The sequence below is a fragment of the Lates calcarifer genome, linkage group LG16_LG22, assembly GCF_001640805.2.
Source record: "Lates calcarifer isolate ASB-BC8 linkage group LG16_LG22, TLL_Latcal_v3, whole genome shotgun sequence".
Taxonomy (NCBI): domain Eukaryota; kingdom Metazoa; phylum Chordata; class Actinopteri; family Centropomidae; genus Lates; species Lates calcarifer.
Window position 1 is genome coordinate 10,296,458 of NC_066848.1, and position 19,669 is coordinate 10,316,126.

General features: G+C 39.1%; 1 protein-coding gene across 1 annotated transcript in view; it reads left to right on the plus strand.

Annotated features, from left to right (window-relative positions):
- Positions 1-19,669, plus strand: part of LOC108897227 (protocadherin-15) — a 170,206-nt gene that overhangs the window by 44,387 nt on the left and 106,150 nt on the right. The window contains exons 3-4 of the mRNA XM_051076797.1: positions 7,023-7,141; positions 19,424-19,489. Of these exons, the coding sequence (XP_050932754.1) occupies positions 7,051-7,141; positions 19,424-19,489 (157 nt within the window). The 5' untranslated portion in view covers positions 7,023-7,050. The remainder of the gene's footprint in view (positions 1-7,022; positions 7,142-19,423; positions 19,490-19,669) is intronic.

A 19,669-nucleotide genomic window follows, 5' to 3' on the forward strand; every position in this document is an offset into this window, starting at 1 on the left:
TTTAGTCTTCGTAGTAAAGTATGGTTGCCTGGTACAGCTGAAATTATGGGGGAGTGTGAAAGAGTGTCTGGTCCTGGAGTGCAGAGCATGAGTAACATGAGTCATCTCAAAGCCTGCTTGTCTCAGTGATCAAATACCTACCAATAATCAGTTAATGAATTGTATTTGTATCTATGAACTGGTGTAGGTGGGTTGGATGTGTAGCCTGACCTCTTTCTGTTTGGTGTTTGTGAGCCACGTGCCAGCCAGTCTGTTAGCTGGGGCTAATCACTCCTGTCATTAAAGCACTGGGGCTCCTTTGCTACCACTGATTACATCTCACAGTAGGTAATGAATAGCTCTGCCCTGGTCTTGCACAGCTAACCAGACTGACTTAACATTGAGTTTGTTTTTTTTTTAATAAATTAGGTTGCTTTTTGTGGATTTTCTGAACTTGCATGCACGTGTGTGTCTGTGTGTGACGTTGCTGTAAGTGGTATCAGGTTTATTTATACTCCCTAGTTTTAAGTGACACCTCAGCATTCAGCAGTTGGTGTTATGTTACTGTGACAGGTATGTTACATTCTTGTTTTTCAGGCTGTTAAGATCAGTTTACAGGCCCAGGTGAGACATTACATACGTGTGATGTGTCATTTACTGGAACGACTTCAGTGTGTGACTCTACGCTGTTAGATCATCACTTCTCATCTCAGGTTTCACCACTTTGTGTTTAAATGCTCTGAATTGGGGACAGTGGGTAGAGTGGGCTGTCTATTAATCACAGGGTTTATGGTTCAATCCCCAGTTTCTTTTGTCGGCATGTGGAAGGCAAGACACTGAACACCAAATATCCCCTAGTGGTCATGCCAAATGGCCAAGCTAAATGTAGCCGTTTACCATCTATCTGAACTGAAGTCCTAATCATACATAAGCTAGGCTTAAGCTGCACTATCCTATTTTGTGTTTGTGGCTGAAATTTTGTAAAGCTGAAACAATAAGTTGATTAGTGGTCCAACAGAAAGATATGTGTTTTTTTAAGCAAAAATGCAAAGATTATCTGGTTCCAGCTTCTCCATTGTGAGAATTTACTGTCTGCCTGTGTTTTTATATCATTATTAACCGAATATTTTTATATATTAAAGAGAGTTCTTGGACTGTTGGTCAGACAAAACAAGACTTTGAGAGGTGTCACATTGGTACCAAAGAAACTCAGATGCATGCATCAGTATTTTCCAGCAAATTGCTAATTAAAATAATCATTACTTTTGAAAAGAATATCTAGAATATTTACTGTCAACAATGCTATGTTATATACATGACTGCCTTCCAGAAGAAGGCAAGATTGCCAAAAACTTTGGAATGGTTTGGGGAATAAAGCATATGTTGGAGATGAATTGTGCTATGTTCTTATTTTTATGAATTTGTGACTAATTGACTGTACCTCCTGTAGCTACATATTGTATAATGTCACATTACAGCTGCACAAAAGACACTCATGGTTAGTAACCTGGCTGTGGTGTGTTACGATTTAGCAACTTTTTTCCCATCTTATAGTGGTGTTTACTTGTATACTATAACTACAGAAGTACAGTGTATAATTTGTGGTTGAAAATGAAAGAGATGTTACTGTATGTTTAGCAACTAGCAATGTCATCTGCTGCATTAAAAAGCTTAAAGCTTTCAGAAAGCTCTCATAGCAACCACACACAATATTATGTGAGCATATTTTGGAGTAAATCGTTGTCTTTTGAGGAAGAAGCTTCCAGGATGTCTGAAATTATGCATAACATCTCTGCTCTGGCTCTGTGCCAACTCAGCCATTCTGGACAGGTGAGAGCCATGTACCTGTGGATACATGAATGTGTTTGATAATTGGGTGAAATATGTGAGAAGTGCGACATGGTTGGACACTGGGGAGAAGTTGGTGGAAATTGAGAGTCTCCTGGGAATGCAAGGAGGGTTGACAAGTGTATTACTTAGCAAGTTGATGCAAACTACACACAGAAAGGCTCCATCTTCTCACTGAATGGAAAGAGTTCTGAACCACTGAGCCAGCCAGTCAAATGCTTTTAATGTCATGAAACAATCCAAATAGCACCCTTTTTTACCTGCCTTGGCTTCTTTCTTTGGTGTTTTGGTATGAGGTTATATCAAAGCATTTTTTAATTGATCTGTGTTGGCTGTATAAAACACAATCCATTTCCAGTCTGCTGTTTATTATACCTCATTGTTCTGAGTACCTGTAAAAGGATAGAGATTGTTGCCTGCAGGTGTTTTAAATTTGAATATGACAGGACAGTCTGCTTCTATTATAATTCTAATTGGGGTGTAATAAGATTGTTAACATGGTGATTAAACAAATACTCCTTGTGCTGCAGTTTGTCCGAGCACTCTGGCATTATTGGGTAAAATAGCATTCACTGATATCTAATTCATGAATGCATGAGCTGCTGGCATCTCCCAGGTGTTGTGACTTAGATTTTTGCATAATTAATAGTGCATTGTTTCTCATTTGGTTTACAATTGGACAATTGGATGACATGGTTCTGTACAGTAAATGGAGACGGGGAGGAGCCACTCAAGAAGTAATCTGGTGCCTCTGCTACAGAGTCCACAATTTTCATTACCTGCACGATGCACGTTAGCATGTGAGGCACTGTATTACGGAATGTACAGCGCAGGGATTAAAAGGAATTTAGTGTCACCAGCTTCTTTCACAACCTTGATGAGCTTATTGTACCATAACTATGAATCTCAATTTAATTCATGTTTGGAGGAACACCGTGAGATGTGCTGTTTCAAAGTATACAATTATTAATTTAGAGTACAAAGCAAAACAAAAAATGTGTGGCTTTAAGCAACAATTGGATTATATATATTTATAGACATTTACAGTGCTTTTGACAGTCAACTGTCACAAATGTTATTACAGTAGTGTGTCAGGGTGCACCTGCCCTAGAGGACAAAGACAGCAACAAAGTCAAAGCGCAGTTCAAAGCTCAAAGCAGAGGCAGCACCCTGGCATATTTTACAATCTTAGTATTTTCTAAGGTGAAAATTCACAGAAATATACTCAAATATATTCAGTTACAGTTATATAAAAAGAAAAACAATTTCACATGAGAAGTAAATAATATATAATATAAATTGTTATGGATAAATTTTCACTGTAATTCTGCTGGTATCTTTTTCTGTGTTGAGTGAGACAGTGATAATTCAGTATTATCATTTATGAAAATTTAGAAGAATCATTTTGATCTCATGTAAAGCATAATAATTGAACACAGTAATTTATGCAATTTTAAGAAAAACAAACAAACAAACAAAAAAAAAACATTTGACATTCCATGATGTGTATCCACTGCCAAATATTCTTGTTAATACAGCCATAATGATTTCAGCTGTACTGTATAGCCCAACACTAGTTTTTAGACTGTAGTGAAATATGTAATGGTCAAGATAAATTGGAATGGCACATCAGTCAGATTTTCTTCCTCTAGTACATTTTGTTCTGCTACAGCAGTTGACTGTGCTGTTACGTATCTAACAGACACTGGTGTTAGACTGACCCACTTAAAACTCTGCCATTGTCAGTTATCAAAGTGAAGCAGCATCCACACCTCTACTTAACAGCTGGAAAACAGTGAGGTGTCATTACTTCCCTGCTTGAGCGGTCATCATCTCAGATCCACATCTTCTGTCTGGCAATTTCAGCTGTGTTGTAGAGCTGAATAGATGTATGTTTGACATAAAACAGACAAAAAGACTGACGTTTTGGTCCATTTGTGTTTACATGTCTTTACCTTTCATGCAATTTATTGTTTTATGTTTCAATGAAGACTCGGTTTAATTTGACTATTTTGTCAATATAAATTAAAAAGACCCAAAAGCTGTGCCAATTGAAAAATACTTTTAAATTACTTAAACCAAAAAATTGAAATTAGACACCGGCCAAAAGAAAATGTAGTTTTAAAGTTATTAGTCATTATAGCAAATAGTGCTGCTGTTAGCAGGGAACTGGGCATCAGGTTGAAACCTTGCTAGTCATACTGCTTTACTTTGACGCAAATTGCATCCCCTGGTACGATGACGCACATGTTGGAGCACCTAAACAACACCTGAACTAACAACTCTTCCTTTCACTGGGCTACTGACTCACCGTCTTATGAACTGAAAGAATAGAATTTTCACTTTTGAGCGTTTTTTTTTTTTTTTTTTTCCTCACCTCTTTTGTATCTACTCCAAGCACACACTACACTCTAATCAAAAGCAAACATTTAAAGACTTGGTAATGTTGTTCTTTTAACAAAACTGCATAGAAAAAACTTCACTTCTGGTTGGTATATTTAGAAATTGAGCACTGAATTGATTTTTTTTTGGTTTTTTCAATCTGCTGCTAGCAATAAATGACTACTACAAATTAGCAATTGATTTGTACCTTTTTTGTCACTTTTCATCAAACCCCTAAAGATGCTCCTGTGTGTCTGTGCTATTAATTAAGAGACTGAGTCTGAATATTTAAGTGGTTATCTTTATTCATTTCCACTTGCTGGGAGCTTTAACAAGTTAATAAAAAGTTGTGATTTCTGTTATCGAGACATCTCTGACAGTCTGTCAACACCAAAGCCCGTGAACAGGAAGAGGTGGAAACAGAACTCAATGCCGGATGAGAGGCGATCGAAGAAACACAGACAGCGGAAGAAAGAGAGAGACTACTTGCTGCTTCTTTTTTTCTGCAAAGCCCCTGCACTTAGGGGATAAAGAACTGCATCTTCACTCTCTGTGTAATCCATAACTGTGATTGCTTCATTCACCTCTTCCTACCCTACCTTAAACTGCTCTTTCTTGTCCACCTCCTCCATCATAAGTTTAATTACTTTCCCCTGTTCTGCCAAAGAGATGTGATGGCAGAGATACTGTATAAACATATAGGCAATCATTTTTATTCAGCAGAACCAATTAGCTTGGAGAGGGTTGTGGTTGGATTGTGGTTACATGATATGCATTAACATAAAGCAGAGTGTCTGTCACCTTTAAAGTTACATCAAATCCTTGTATTGTTGCTGAAAATGTAGATATCTGTTCATGATGTGACTCATGGACCACTATGTGAGGACTGCTTTGGAAACAGTATTGGAGCCATTTTTCTTTCAGCACGCGGTCAGCAATCTCTCCAGTTGCCCTGTTCATTAAGTTTTAAGGAACATCGTTGTTAGACTATGTAAATGAGATACAGCGTTCCCATGTCAACCAAGCAGAGATTTAGAGGAAGCTGTGAAGAGAAATGACTCGTCTCTTCAGGGTGGCTGGTTGTGCAGGTCTGAGTTTTCTCATGTGAGAGGGATCAAAGCAATCTTACTCAGCCCCCCTTAAGAAAGATAGATGTATGAATGTGGGAAATCGAATCTGCTTCAAAAGGGAACACCACTGGGAGTCGGAGAGATGAGAAGGCAGTGAGAGAATAGGAAACCAGTGTGAAATCGCTCTTGTTGTTGCACTGTAAGAGCAGAGAACACAGCTGTCTCCTGCTGTCCGCAGAGTGTACATGCAAGATGTTGGTTGTTTGGGTGTGTTGGGTTCAGTGGTGTAAAAATTTGTTTGGGTGTATGTCTGCACAGATTTGGAAGACAGCAAGTGAGCAAATACAAACTGTACAATGTGTGCAAAAGAGAAACAGTGAAAAAGAGAGGGAAATCATCCTCACAAATGAGGAAGCGCTGATGGTATGAGTTAGATTTTGATTTTGTCAAACATGCTTTGATATGATAGTGTTGATGCCTGTGAGTCCTTTCCCGTCCCCTTAGCATATGCTTTGAAAGCTGATTTCACAGCTTATCACCTGCTCTGAGAATAAGCCTTGTGAAGAAGGTGTGACATCAAATAGCTCAGACAGATAGAAGCCAAAAAACCCTCTATTCCTCGTAGTGACACCTTGTCTTCCCCCCACAGCTCAGGCTGGAGGGTGTGTGCTATGGATTTATGTGTGCGACGCACGACAGGGGAAGCTCAACATACAATCTGCACGCACTGCTTGGCTTGTAATTTCCACTAGAGAACTGAATAGGTGCATTTACTGTAAATCCAGACTGTCAGTTTGGTTCAGGCACCATTGTAATATATAGAGCTAATACATTGTCTGTGCTGCAGTTTGCTCTGACTGTTTGACTCTTGGGTACTAGCGGCTTGTGATTTTGGTGATACAAGGCGATAACTTCTGACAAGGATGTTTTGTTCACTTGTCTGTACAGTGTTATCCCGTTAGATTCCATCCGATATCTATTTCCTCTTGCGTGTATAAAATATTCACCTTCTGTAGACTTAGATAGGTGTTTTAAAAACTTTGCAGTTTACTCTTTCAGCAAGATTGGTGACTGGGGTTTGGCTTAAATTGCAGAAGAAATGGCTACCATGAGTCATAAGCAGTTAGGATTGGGCTTCAAAAACATCACTTACAGCGTATGTTAAAACATGTTTGTATTAAGTCCATATCTTCACCAAAATGAAGTACACTACTTTCATTTGGGGTCTTAATGCACAACCCATTCAAGCTTGCTAGCAGATGCATGAGTCAACCATTCATGAATTGTCTGTTAAAAGGGAAAAATTTGTTCCACTTGCTCTGAATCCTCTGTAAAGTGACGAGAGGTTTTACCTTAAATAAATTCTCGAGCAAATTACAATAGAAAGAGATTTTACACATGGGTAACCTTGAATTTTTGATATACTGCCCAGCCCATGAGACAATTTAAATGATCTAATGGCTGTAATTCCATTAAAATCTGCTTGTATAGTAATTCAAAGAGGTAACTGCATGCATTCAGATTGACTTGGATAATCCAGTGGATTATGTTATGTACTGTTAGAAAAATTGGATTGCAAGATTAATTTGTTATTCAAAAATATTGACCTGATGATAATGCTGGAGGCAGATGTGTATGTGTGTCTGTGCTTGTGTTGGTCACAGCTGTGCATGCGTGAGGGCTGCAGGGCTCACTGAGACATGAATGAAAAACCCTCTCTTCCCTTCTTTTTTTTTTGTCCAGGTGGGCAGGCAATAAGGCTTGACAGAAGATGCAACGGGGGTGGTGGCTTGTCAGATGGCTGGGGACAGGAATGGCAATCCTCTCTTTGCTAACCCACAGCTGGGGCCAGGACACAGAAGGTATGAGCAGCCATCGCTCAGGCGAACACCCTCAGGCCTCCCCTACTTCCGTTAACTGTAACTGCACTGCCAAGAGGAAACTTGTAATGTGGATAAGGCAATGTTTCTTTTCTCTGTCAGAGGACTGGCTTAGTGGAAAAACCTTTGTACAACAGCATAATACCATTGTAACTGTTGAATTATGTGTGAAACCAAGGTTTGAACCACAACTTTACAAACTCTTGCTAAACAGGCCTAAAAGTAAATCTCATTTTGAAATATTTAAAAATGATTTTCTAGCTTGATGATCTTATGATCTTGCAAAGTATGATTATACATTTTGTATTTATCCACAGGATATATATTGCAGGTCTGTAAAGAGTTTCCATCTCTTCAAGATTGTGGTGTGAATGCTGTTTGCGAAGTTGTTGTTGTTGTCACTTAGCGGTATCAGTCTGTTATTGCAAATAATGCAATATGTGCTTACAGTAATGGAAATTATAGATTTTGTTTTGTCAGTACATAAAACTTTCATACGAAATTTTGATTTTATTGGAGTTGAGGAGGACCATAGAAATGTTGCTCTCAGGTGAGCGTCTCACCATCATGCATGATGCTGTAGTGTGAATAACTTTGTTTTCACAGTATTTTCACTATCCTCCCTTTCAAATTTACATAATGTTTTTCAAAAGACATTATTTAAAGAGAGGGCATAAATCCAACTTTCTTCCTACACAGGTCACTGATTGTGCTAAGAGGATTCTCCTTGTAGTTTCGTGCTTAAGTTCCCACATTACACAGGAAATCTTAGCATTTATAGTCTCAACTGACTGACTTTGTAGCAGATGCCAGTTAAAAGTGAATTTCAGCTGTATAAGATTGGCAGGTCTTTAAAGACACTGCTTAGGGGAAGCTGCACATGCACCAAGACATGCTTCAGTTCCCCTTTATGGCAACATTGCCCATGAATCAGGTCAATTTTAAGAAGCTGTATTCTCTTTATCCCAGCCCTTCTTTCTTTTCATTCCTCTTCTGCTTCCCAGCACTTCCTTCACAAGCTTACCAATGTAAAAGCATCTTTAGTTAGGAGTATAATGTCTGCTTACTGTCCTTTGAATTAAGATTTTATATCGAGAGGTTTGCTTCATGGGTTTGTGTGATATCATTTTAGTAGAGAAATGACTTGCTTTATGACTGACTGAGCCTTTGAAGGTGAACGAGTGCCTTGTGGTTTCCCTCTTTGGATGAAGCTTTACTCTGAGTCTCTGAACACATTAATAGACAAGTGCTGTTGTATGGAGTGAGGAAACCATTGACCCAAAACATAACGGCTGTTACACTCAAGAACACCCCTATGAAATATGGGTTTGTGAGTAATTTCTTTTACACCTTGCAGTGGCTTAAGCACACACGAGCAATATTCATTTTAAGTGTCTGTTTACTAAAAGTTCATATGGTGTTGGTGGACATACAGGACAAATTGTCTTTATTAATTAGGTTCACTGACCTTGAGATAAAATGAATCTCTGCTTGAACAAATTTGTGTTTGCTTGAGCTAATGTGCATTAATCTTGCTATTGTGTCTATGTTTTCCAAGTCTCTTCTTTAACACTCAAACTTCAGAGTGCAGGGGCAGTGACAGGCTTTTTAACATGCGTTTTTATATAAGATCAGTTAAATCTTTTCCTCTTTGTTTGTGTAAAAAATGCTAAAAGAAAGTAATGAATTTCAGTGCGTCGGTATGCCTAAATGATGCAAATGCTGGAAGGATAAGGCTTTAGCTCTATAGTACAGTATAGTTTAGTATAGTAAGTATAGTTAGTATAGTAAAACCAGGTCTGGCAGGTCTTGATCTCTGCATTTTTGGTTAATTCTGACATTGTCCTGTGACCGTTATGACCATCATGAAGACTTTTCTTTCTTGCTGATTATGGATGTGGCCGCAACCTGTAATTTGACCTGTTTCAAGCAGAGATAATTACATAAGTTGAGTGTATATCAGTGATGTTGTGGTTTGAAGGGTGAGGGCGAACGTGGGTGCTGCTGTTGCCTCCCTCCCTCCCATTCCAAGTCACCCAGGGATGATCTTGGTTTTAGCTGGGATTTTCACATCCCTCAACTCCACATCCCTCATCTTCTCACTCATAAATCTCCCTGCTCGGCTCACCTCAAGGCGCCCTTGCCTTTTGGCTCTGTCAACTTGTTTGTCATCTGTCTATCAAATTGAAATGGCAACTAGGAATTGTTAGACAACACTATACTATGGAAGCAGTGGTGTGGTCACAGTTTCTTTCAAGTCTTTATTTAATTAGCAGGGAATCTCAGACTTCTGACTAATGTGAATACAGTGTGAGAAATTATAGCTGACCTTGAGAAACATTAGGATTTCTTCAACTAATTAATTAGTTGATTTAATTGAACAAAAGCATTAAATTGTTCAGGGTTTTGCTCCTCCTCAAATTAATGCCTTCATGCAGGGATCTCTTAAAGCATGTCACATGACATTGTGTGTCAGCTACAAGTACACTGACTAATCGCTCATTGACCATGAAAAAGAACACAAGTAATGAGTTAAGAATTTCGTTGTCTGGGCAGGGCAGTAATGACCAATTAGTTTCTACTAATAAGGAGCCTTTAAGACAGTTCAAGGACTGTTCTCTTTCTGTTCTTCTGTTTCCCTCTACCATTTTTCCTCCCACATTCACTTGGTATTATGTCCCTTAATGCTTGTCCTTAACACCTTTGGTGCTCATGTTTTTCATTAATAATCCTCTCTGCCATGAACCATCCTTTCATGTTCTCCTCCTCACCTCGTATGATCTGACTCTGACAATGCCGTACTGTAGGCTCAATGGCCTCTCTCAACAGAGAATTATTTTTTGACTGTACATGTGCATGTCCTGCAGTGCACCTCACGTATGTCTATCGATTCTTGCGTGGGTGGAGACTAGAGCGCCCAGCGGTTTAACAAATGGGAATGGAAGGTCAAGCTTCAATCCAAAGCGCAGCGGACAGATGTACACTGTCCATACTTCCAAATCCCTCCGTTGCTAAATCCACGTCAGGCGAATGCATGTATGCACAAACAAGCTGAGCTGTATTTGTTTGTCTCTGTGGGTTTTGCATGTGTGTGTGGTGAGGTGTGGATTAGTTCATATGCCTGTGGACACTTCTGCCATGTGACATCAGTCTCACACTTCACTTTTCCTGTCTCCCTGCCTGTCTCCCTCTCTTTCCCTCTCCTCCCATCTGCACATCCATTCTGACCCACAATTGTTTGTCTATTTTTGGGATTGTCTGATTAGGGGCCAGATGTGCAGACTGTGCCTGGCTGCAGCCGAAGCCCATGGAGTGGGGGAGAAGTGGAGTGACAGCGGGAAGGGGGGGGTTTAATCTGCTGGCCGGTAGGGCTGTAATCAGGCTCTGGGAGCATAAAAAGGAGGGGGGTACTCTCGGTAAGACTGGACCCTGTGCTACCTGGTATCTGTACCAACAGGCCCATCCTGGAGCACAGTATGTGAGCATGTGCCAGCTGAACTATTCACTGGGAGTGTGATTGCAACATTTGCCCTCCTGCCTGTGTGGTTAACATCACAGAGAGACAAAGATAGGCAGCAATGATGGAGAAGTCTGAAGAGGAGTAGGAAGGGGAGCCTCTGCTAGGGATTACAAATCAGTAAAGTAATCCCCTTCTCTCTTCCATTATCAGCCACTAATGATTTACAAGATGCAGCAGGAATTCATTTCCACCTCTATCTCTCTTGATATTCTTCATCACTGCTACAGTCACTACTGCTTCTTTGTTCAACCCTTTTTTCTCTCCTCCCTGCCTGCCTCTCATTTTCTTTCCATTTCGTAAAAACATATTCTTGCCAACTTGTGACCCTTAAAATATAGTACATACACACAATTACCGCAACTCCACAGAGAGACCCATACTCCTAGCAGTTTGTAAGTAGAGAGTGAGAGATTTTGAGAGAAAAAGATGGAGAGAGGCAGAGAAAGAGGCTGTGATTACATTCCTGTGCCAAACATAGACATGCTGAATGAAGAAGCGCACAGCACTGTGTGTCTCTACATCAATTTTTCCTCTCAAGTAAAGGATTGGTTGCCTACCTATAAGTAAGGGGGGTGCGCTGCAAGACTTTTAGTTGTTCACAAAAGAGAACTGACTCACAGATTCCCAAGTATTGTTTTGCGCTGATTTGGGATTGAATTCTCCAATTGTTAACTGCTATGATCCTCATTGGTTTCTAACTGTGTCAGATCCATCATCTTGGGGAAGAGCAGTGGCATGAGATCAAAGCTACAACATTCCATTCACCATAAAGAAGCATCTAATATTATTGTTAGATGCAGACACTTGGATTCCATTTGGAATTGCGTAATGCTGTTCAAGAGCATAAGGAGTAAAGTGCCTGGCAAGAATGAGTTCAATTGTAAATAAACAGAATAAATCCACTGTTATTGTCCCAACCCAAAACTTATGTTCTCATGTACTTATTATGCTAAACATGATTTTTCTGCCCATGATGTAAAATATACAGTATATAGATATTTTTCAGTCAAAATCAGTGCTTATACTGATCTTACACTGAACAAAGTGATGACGAACTACATAGCAAAAGTAGTATATGTAGTGAAAAAACCTTATCAGGTACACTAGGCTGTATTCATCTAAAATGTTAGCATGGATTCTAAAAATACAGTCAGAATAATAATGTGTCATATTTGTTTCCTATACTACAGTGCCTGTGACTATTAAGACTGACTGATCACCATTAAGGCAAAAGTTTAGGAATTGTAAAAGCAGCAGTACATTTACATCATACATACATCTGATAACATATTTATTAAAATGTGGCAGTAATCATACAATATTGAATACAGCTGCTGTAGGGACACACTAACCTGTAAACCACACAAGAATGGATTCACAGTAATAAAACGACATGACAGGTATAGTTAGTCTCAATGCTCATTGCAATGATTTGAATAACTAAAAAATCTTCAGTGAACTGTAGATGGCAAGTTTGAGCTTTGCGAGAACATGTAAATGAAACATACTTATGTGCCACTTCAGCACTGATCATGAAGTAGAGATAGAAATGTTTAACTTTTACTTGGTATAACAGGTGTATATTACTGATGCATGTTTTAGTTCTATTATTACACTCAGGAGTTTAAAATAGTTAAGTATTAACAAAGTATTAACAAAGAAAGCTGCTCATCATTTGAAGCAAAACAGCAGTGAAAAATTGTTGAATATTTATACCTCCTCCCTAACATCCCTCCATATGAACAACATGGGAATTGATTGTTGTCACATTGTTTTTAAACTATTCCTGCTGTGAAAGACTTGGTTGTCACAGCAACTGTCAACCTGATCTGACTTGAAGAGTCTAAATCTACCAATCAGAACTGAGCTTTAGGCTGGTATTCATGATATATTTAATTAACAAAGTGATAATTATACCTACTCAGAAACAGAATCACTTTCACCTGCTATTAAATTGTTGTAATAATTGTAATTAAATTGTTGATTTGAACTTATTCCAGGCTGTGAAAGCTGCGGCCTGTAGTTACTGACAAAACATTTTTTGAAATGTTAAATGGCTGTTTTGCATATGTTCAGGCAGTGGAGAGTGCATTTCCTCTTGCAGAAATTATTTTTGTAATGAAAGTATCAATAAAACGTTGTATTGCAGTGTGTCCATAGCTTTGGAAATCTCTATAATTGGTATAAAAGTTTATTTGATTTATATGAAAGCAATTCCTACCATGATGTTTTATTTATTTTTATGTACAATGCAAGGGGTGTGAACAGCAAAAGAAACATATGTGCAAACATAATGCAAACAAATACAATAACGTGCAAATAAGTACTGCCTTTGTGAGGCTCAGTGTTTGGTTTTGTGTAGGGTGTGTCTTCAAACTTACTATTTTGTAAGGTTTTAAGTGTTTTGCCCTCGCTGTGTTAATGCATACACATATCTAATACACATTTATTTAATCTACAATATGAACGACAAAATCAAGGCTTGGAGACATGACAAAGAAATGGCCAGCGCAGCACAGTCCAGAACAAAAAGTGACCTTTTATTGTGTAACGTAAACTGTAATGCACAGTTTTGACAGCCAGCCTTGATGGACAACAGGCCTCAGACAACACAGACTGCTCATCTGTTTTGACCTGCTGTCTGCCCATGAGCAGCCATTACCTGGCAGTGTGTGCCACTGGACAGCTGCCCTTTGTCTGTCTCAGCATCCTTTGCCAGGCCCTCCTGGACCTGCCCCAGAATGCCCCTTTGCCCCACTAGACAAAGATCCATGCAAAATAAACTCTTATCAATCCAACTGGGAAATTAAAACAGTGTCCCTGTTTGCTCTGTCTCCACTCATCCCTGTCCTGGGCTGTCTGCCACCTCAGGGATTTGTCATAACTCTAACCTCCAACCTTGAAGTTTTTTTTTAAGTAAGATGCAGGTCAAATGAGAGGTCAGCAGATATTCCTCCCTCAGGTGGTCCGCTGGCACTGTAGCTTTAAGAATAGAAGCGATCTCATCCAGATTTCCCTGTACTTGCCAGAAGAGCTTTCTATATACGCCCTGCCAGACTTTTCCTTATCATCACATACAGCTTCATATTTATATAAAAGGGTAGACTCATTCATGGTTGTATATGGACTTACAGTATGAGACGTTTTATGATAAGGGGACCCTCGTGTTGAGTTGGCAGTTTGCCATCCATCTAAAAGATGAGAAATGAGTTCCTACTTTCCTTTTCATTGCTTCTGCCCTTTCTCAAGAATCCTTCTCTGCCTCTCTTTTTTCACTCCCTTGCCTTTGACAGTTTTTAATAAATGGCTACCCACGTCTAGAGGGAGCAAGCATGTTTTGCTGTAAATCTAAAATGATTTCCATTTCTTAGTTATTTAAGTCAGGTGCCTCTGATCCTTTGTAGGTTTGTTATAAAGGTGTGCCAGATTGATTGAGACAGTGCAGCCTCCTGGACCACATTGCTTGTTAGGTTACTTGTCTTTTAAAATCTCTTTTCTCCTTTATTATTTTCCTTTATTTTTTTATTTTTTGAGCTCTCCACTTCCAGGTAGCAGGAGTTTGATTTATTGGTTGCTAAAAAGGTGCTTTTGCAGATGAAGCCACAGGAAAACGCAGACTATTGAATCGAGTGGCAGGTAAAAATGCCTTTTGAAACTAAATGTCAGTGAGCAGAATTCATCTCGCTGCTGCCTTGTTGCTCCAGTAATGTAGCGGTCGATGAGCTTCCTTGTGAAGATTTGAATTGCTTAGGAGGCTGTCTGCATCTGACCAACTCGTTTGAAAAGCGTGATGAAAGGACTATGTACAGAAAAAATTGCATTGGTGATGCATATTAAAACTCAAATTTTCTTCACTATAGAGTGTGAGGACAATCTTGTATATCAGGAGTTAATCCAAGGTTAAGTTTATTTAAAAGCTCTCACGTCACATCACCTCTCAGTTGTTTTATTTGCGTTGTCTGATCAGCTCTGCTCAGCTCTTGATCCTTTTTGTCAAATCTTCAGGCTTTGGAGGGGAGAGTGTTGTTTTGTATTTTACAAATTGATTGAAGCCTGCTTGCATCCATTTTTTTTGGCTTGATACCCTCTGTGAGACCAGCAGTAATCATTTAGTAATTGAAGTTTCACGGCTTCAAGTCAGCATTGCTGGGCTGATTAACGAGAAGATCTCCTTACGTGAGAGCAAATTACCCCAAGGTCAAAATTAGATGGTTTTGATTGTGTTTGGATAAGGCCTCTGAAGTGTACTGTGCTCTGATTACCTATTAATGATTGAATGCTGCTTGTTGTATTTGGTTTTTAAATCCCCAACTCAACCACCACCCACCACCCAAAACCCATTTCATTTGAAACAGATTAGATCATTAAAAACAGTGTTTCCTGAGATTTACTAAACAAAAACCTGTTAAACATCTGCCGAGGACTCGGAGAGAACCACAACACTCACTATAAAAGCCAGTTAAATGTGTTGAAATTCAAAATTTCATAAAAAAGACTCCTTATTTGCTTACATGCACATGACCTCAACCCTTAGTTGTCCTGCTAGAGGCCAGCAAGGTACAACACACCAACAGCATGCAGTTCACCCACTGTATCTTGACCGGACTTAATTATTTAGGGTTTACTTTTTTCTCCTCAACTATTTGGCTTGTGGCTGTGCTGGGCACCTGATCTGAATCTAATAGGTGCAATATTCCAAATGCTAACATCATAGAGATCTACCCTGGCCCAGAATAAGCCAGTTTTCTTCTGGCTTGGAAATCCAGTCTTCTGCAAGGCAGCCAGTTACACCCTCCAAGCCGTCAATGTCTAATTTTCAGTCACTGGTACGTTCTGCTTGTCTTCTGTCAAATGTACACAACACAGTGTGTGTTAAGTATATTTTATGACACATATAGGGCCTGACCCTGTTTAAAAATATGGCTTAATCAAAACTAATTACTTTGCCATGCTGCATGTTAGCTACTGTTGATATTTATGCTGACAATGTATAGCAACTATTTAAACTGTATGTAATTGCATGGGTGACATAAAAATGTACAAACATAACAGCCTGCAGAAATACAGAGTGTTGAGTAACATCAGACAGCAGTAGCAGAATCCAACAAAATGTGATCGAAAGTTTGTTAGCTAGAAATCAATATGAGGTGATCTTGCATCTGTTTGCATCCAAGTCCTCATCTTTTCCAGCTATTTTGTCCTCTATCAGGCTAAATGCTTTTGATCATTGTATATTTTTTATTATTATATAACCACAGTAATGATCTACCAGCCTCCTACAGTTAAAGGCACAGAAATGAAATTGAAAAGCTGTGGAACTTTTCTTTCATCTACTGGAGCGTAATGAATACTTCCTCTTTTCTAATGATATTGATTTGTATTAAGACCAAGGCCTGCAGCAAAATAAAGTTTATAAGAGGCACAGACATTATATTCTTGAATCTGGTTGCTGTTAAAAACACACAAGCACAAGCTTGGTGAACAGTCTTGTTGAGAATCTACAGACCTCAGTAACTGAGTACCCCATGCTGCTGCATACCCCTCCCTGAGCTGTGTGATCAACTGTGTCTTTTATCTATCTCCCACTATTCTGCTCTGTGTTGTTTTTGACTGGTTACCATTTTAAACAACAGCGTCTATTTTCTTCTTGACTCTCCTCCGCAGTTTGAAACAAACTTTTCCCTGCACCAAATTATCATGTTCTGCTACCATTCTCTCTTTTTTTAATCAAGTCTACTTGCTCTGTACATCCTGGAATAAGCATGTGTTTTTTTAAAGATAGGTAGATGAATGTATCAGTAGTTTTCCTTTCCTGCATTATTATCTTGATTGCTGCAGAAGGGGTGTATTGGAGATCTGGTAAAACTATTTGGCAGCTTCTTGTATGAACCCAGAGAACCGCTGGGAAGTGAATTGGCAGGAAAACATTTTTATGCTCTCTCATTATTCTGGAAGGTTTTTTTAAATGGAAGGAAAGCTTGATGTAGAATGTCATTGGAAAATATCACCCGCTGCTGAAAAGTGTAAATGTGGCAAGAGGTTCAGATCATTTCAGTTTTGTGGTGAATGACTGAACAAGCTTTGTTGCTTCGAGTTCGTGCGTGTATGTGTTTGTATTCACATGTATGTGTATGTGTGTGTACTTCCTCGAGCGCAACATATGTTTGTGCTCTGATCACAATATGAGACAGTTAGCACTGCAAATGGAGGTGCTATTCTTTATATCCGCTTGGTTCTGCCTTTTGTCTTCAAAGCAGACTCTTCACATTTCTCTCTCTTACTGCTGCAACTACCACTTATAGCTGCACACACACACACACACATGCGCATGTGCACCCGCACAAAAACACGCACACATTTGTGCCTGAACACACATATGCAAAACTAACAAAACAGACACTCTGTGATCCCTTGAAAAGCTTCTCAAAATGAGTGCAAGTAACTTTCATTTCGCACACTCTCACACACACGCATGTGCACACTCTTTCTACTTCACGCAGAGTATATTCTCTCAGAGCAGATTTGCATACTTATTTTGATGTTGCTTGTTGTTTATGTCTGATTGCAAGGTGTGACCCACTTGCTCTGTTCATTTTGTCGCTATTAAAGGAAACCCTCATCCTGCTATTCCTCTGCTGATGGTTACAGGTTCTCTAATTGCTATAAAATCTTGGAACTCTGAAAATGAACAGTGAGTACACCTTAGGAATTAGCAGTGCAAGATGTAATTGTTCCTCAAGGATTTTCACATATGAAGCATGATGAGATGCTTGCATGGATGTAAATCTCAGCTCAAGATAAAGTGTGCACAAAAAATGAAAATGCAGTTAATGATTTGCATGAAATATTCCATATTGTAGCCCTAGGTTTTCATTGCCATTTAAATGCTAATTATTGTGGGTATCTGCACTTTGGAAAAAGTAATAATTACAAATGCAGCAACATCACCTCCTAAGGTTTTTATCTCTAATTAATATGCACTTTTAAACTGCCACATTAGTGAAGGCTCATGGGCATGCATATTTAATGAGAAAACTATCCACTGTTTTGCACCTGGCAACAGGTGCACAGGTGCAGAACTGAAGTCAAGGAACAGAAGGCAGGTGTGAAACCCTAGAACACTGCACTGCTGATGTGGTGTCATTGACCATGTGTCTTTTTTTTCTGTCCATCTCTAATTTCATGTAATGTAATGAGGACACTGCCTGACAGCAGGCAGCTTGAGAAGCAGAGTTTTCAAAAAAAGAAAAACATGAAAAAAATGTTTAACTTTTATATGGGTTTCTGTGCTCTTTCATGCTGTTTTTCCTTTTCCAGAACACAAGCCACCACTTAATTTTTTAAGAGAAAGTGTTTTTTAGAATGATTCATATGTGTAATGTGCTGCTCTACCTTTCTTGTGTAATAATGTTAGCCGGCAGGAACTTGCAGCCAGAATGGATCTGCTGACTATATTTACAAAACCTCTGTGTGGTTCACTAACATCCATCATTTCTCCAGTGAAGGTTTCTACAGTATATTCACCCTGAAACAGGACTCTCTTTTCTGCTATTTTCTAATATCTGTCCTTTTTTATATTGATCATTATTCCTTTCCTAACACCAGAGCTGTTCTTCAACCAACTTTTTCATGCTTTTCTTTTCTTCCACACTTCTATTCTGCTTCCCTCTGGCTCCACTAACCCCTGACCCCTGCAGACTGGCAGTATGAGGGTAAGAGGGCAAACATCTGTTGTCTATTTTCCCTTTTCTGTTATTACATTCCTCACCATTTACCTCTACCTCCATCTCCCCCCTCTCTCTTCCCTGTTGAAAGACATTTAATCCTGAACTTTCCTCACATCAGCTGCAGAGCGCCTATTCCTCCACACTAGACATCTCCTTTCTTCCTGTCTCCCACTCTCCACCTCTCCTGCTGCCCCATCTGGTGCTGTCTGTCAGGCTGCCATTACCTGTCTCCCATGTGCTCGTACCATCTAGCTGCTGTGACCTCCATCTGTGAAGCCACTCTCGTCAGTGCTGTGCTTATGATGTTGCCACATGCTTTGACCACCCTGTTTGTCTGGTGTCAGTATTGTACAGTCCATTCCTGTTGATGTTTGTGTGGTAGATGCCACCTTCTCTATAAAACGATGTGTCATTGTGATAGCTCATGGCTTGACAGAAAGACACTTTAACAACATTTTGAGCATTATTTCCTCAGACCAATGAAATATTTACAATGTCAGTGATTGTATGTCAGCTTTTTTTTGGCAATGTTGTCCTAGCACTGCTGTTGGCTCTAGTCAAACTATACTCTATATCAGCCCTACTTTCAAAACAGAAATATTACAGCAAAATGTACTCAATGTATAAAAAAAGACTCATTTTGCTGAATATTTTTTTGCATTTTAGATATGCAGATATTTTTTATGATATGCTTTTTTAAGATGTAAAATCTTAATCCGAAATGAAAAAAGAGACTGTAGCTGTCAAGAAAATAGAAATTACAGAATGACTAAACTACAGTAGAAGTATCTCAGTATTAGTACTTGAGTAAATTTACTATAAATGTAAATATACTGTTATATATCAACACATTCAAGCTTCATTACTAAATCTATTTGTAATTCTTGTATTTTTGTTCTGCTTAATGAAGCACAATATACTATTGGGATTTGGGATTGCAAAGTAAATCATTTGAATAGAGCAAACAGGAATTGAACTTCTTTCATGTTAATTTGCTTTTTCTCTTTGCGCATGCAGAGTGTAAGCTGTCCCGGCCTGGCCCCCCTGCAACCATAGTGACCATTGATGAGGAGAGCCCCAACGGTACGTAGCAAACTATTGCCCACCTACGCTGCTTACTAATTTCCACTTCATTCTGTATTCCAGTATGGTAAATGCCTCTGCACTCAAGTGGCGTGGATTACACTGTTGGGATTGTTTCTGTACTATAGTGAGTGTTGCTTCGGTAATGCAATACATATTAATAGTTCCCCTACTGACTGT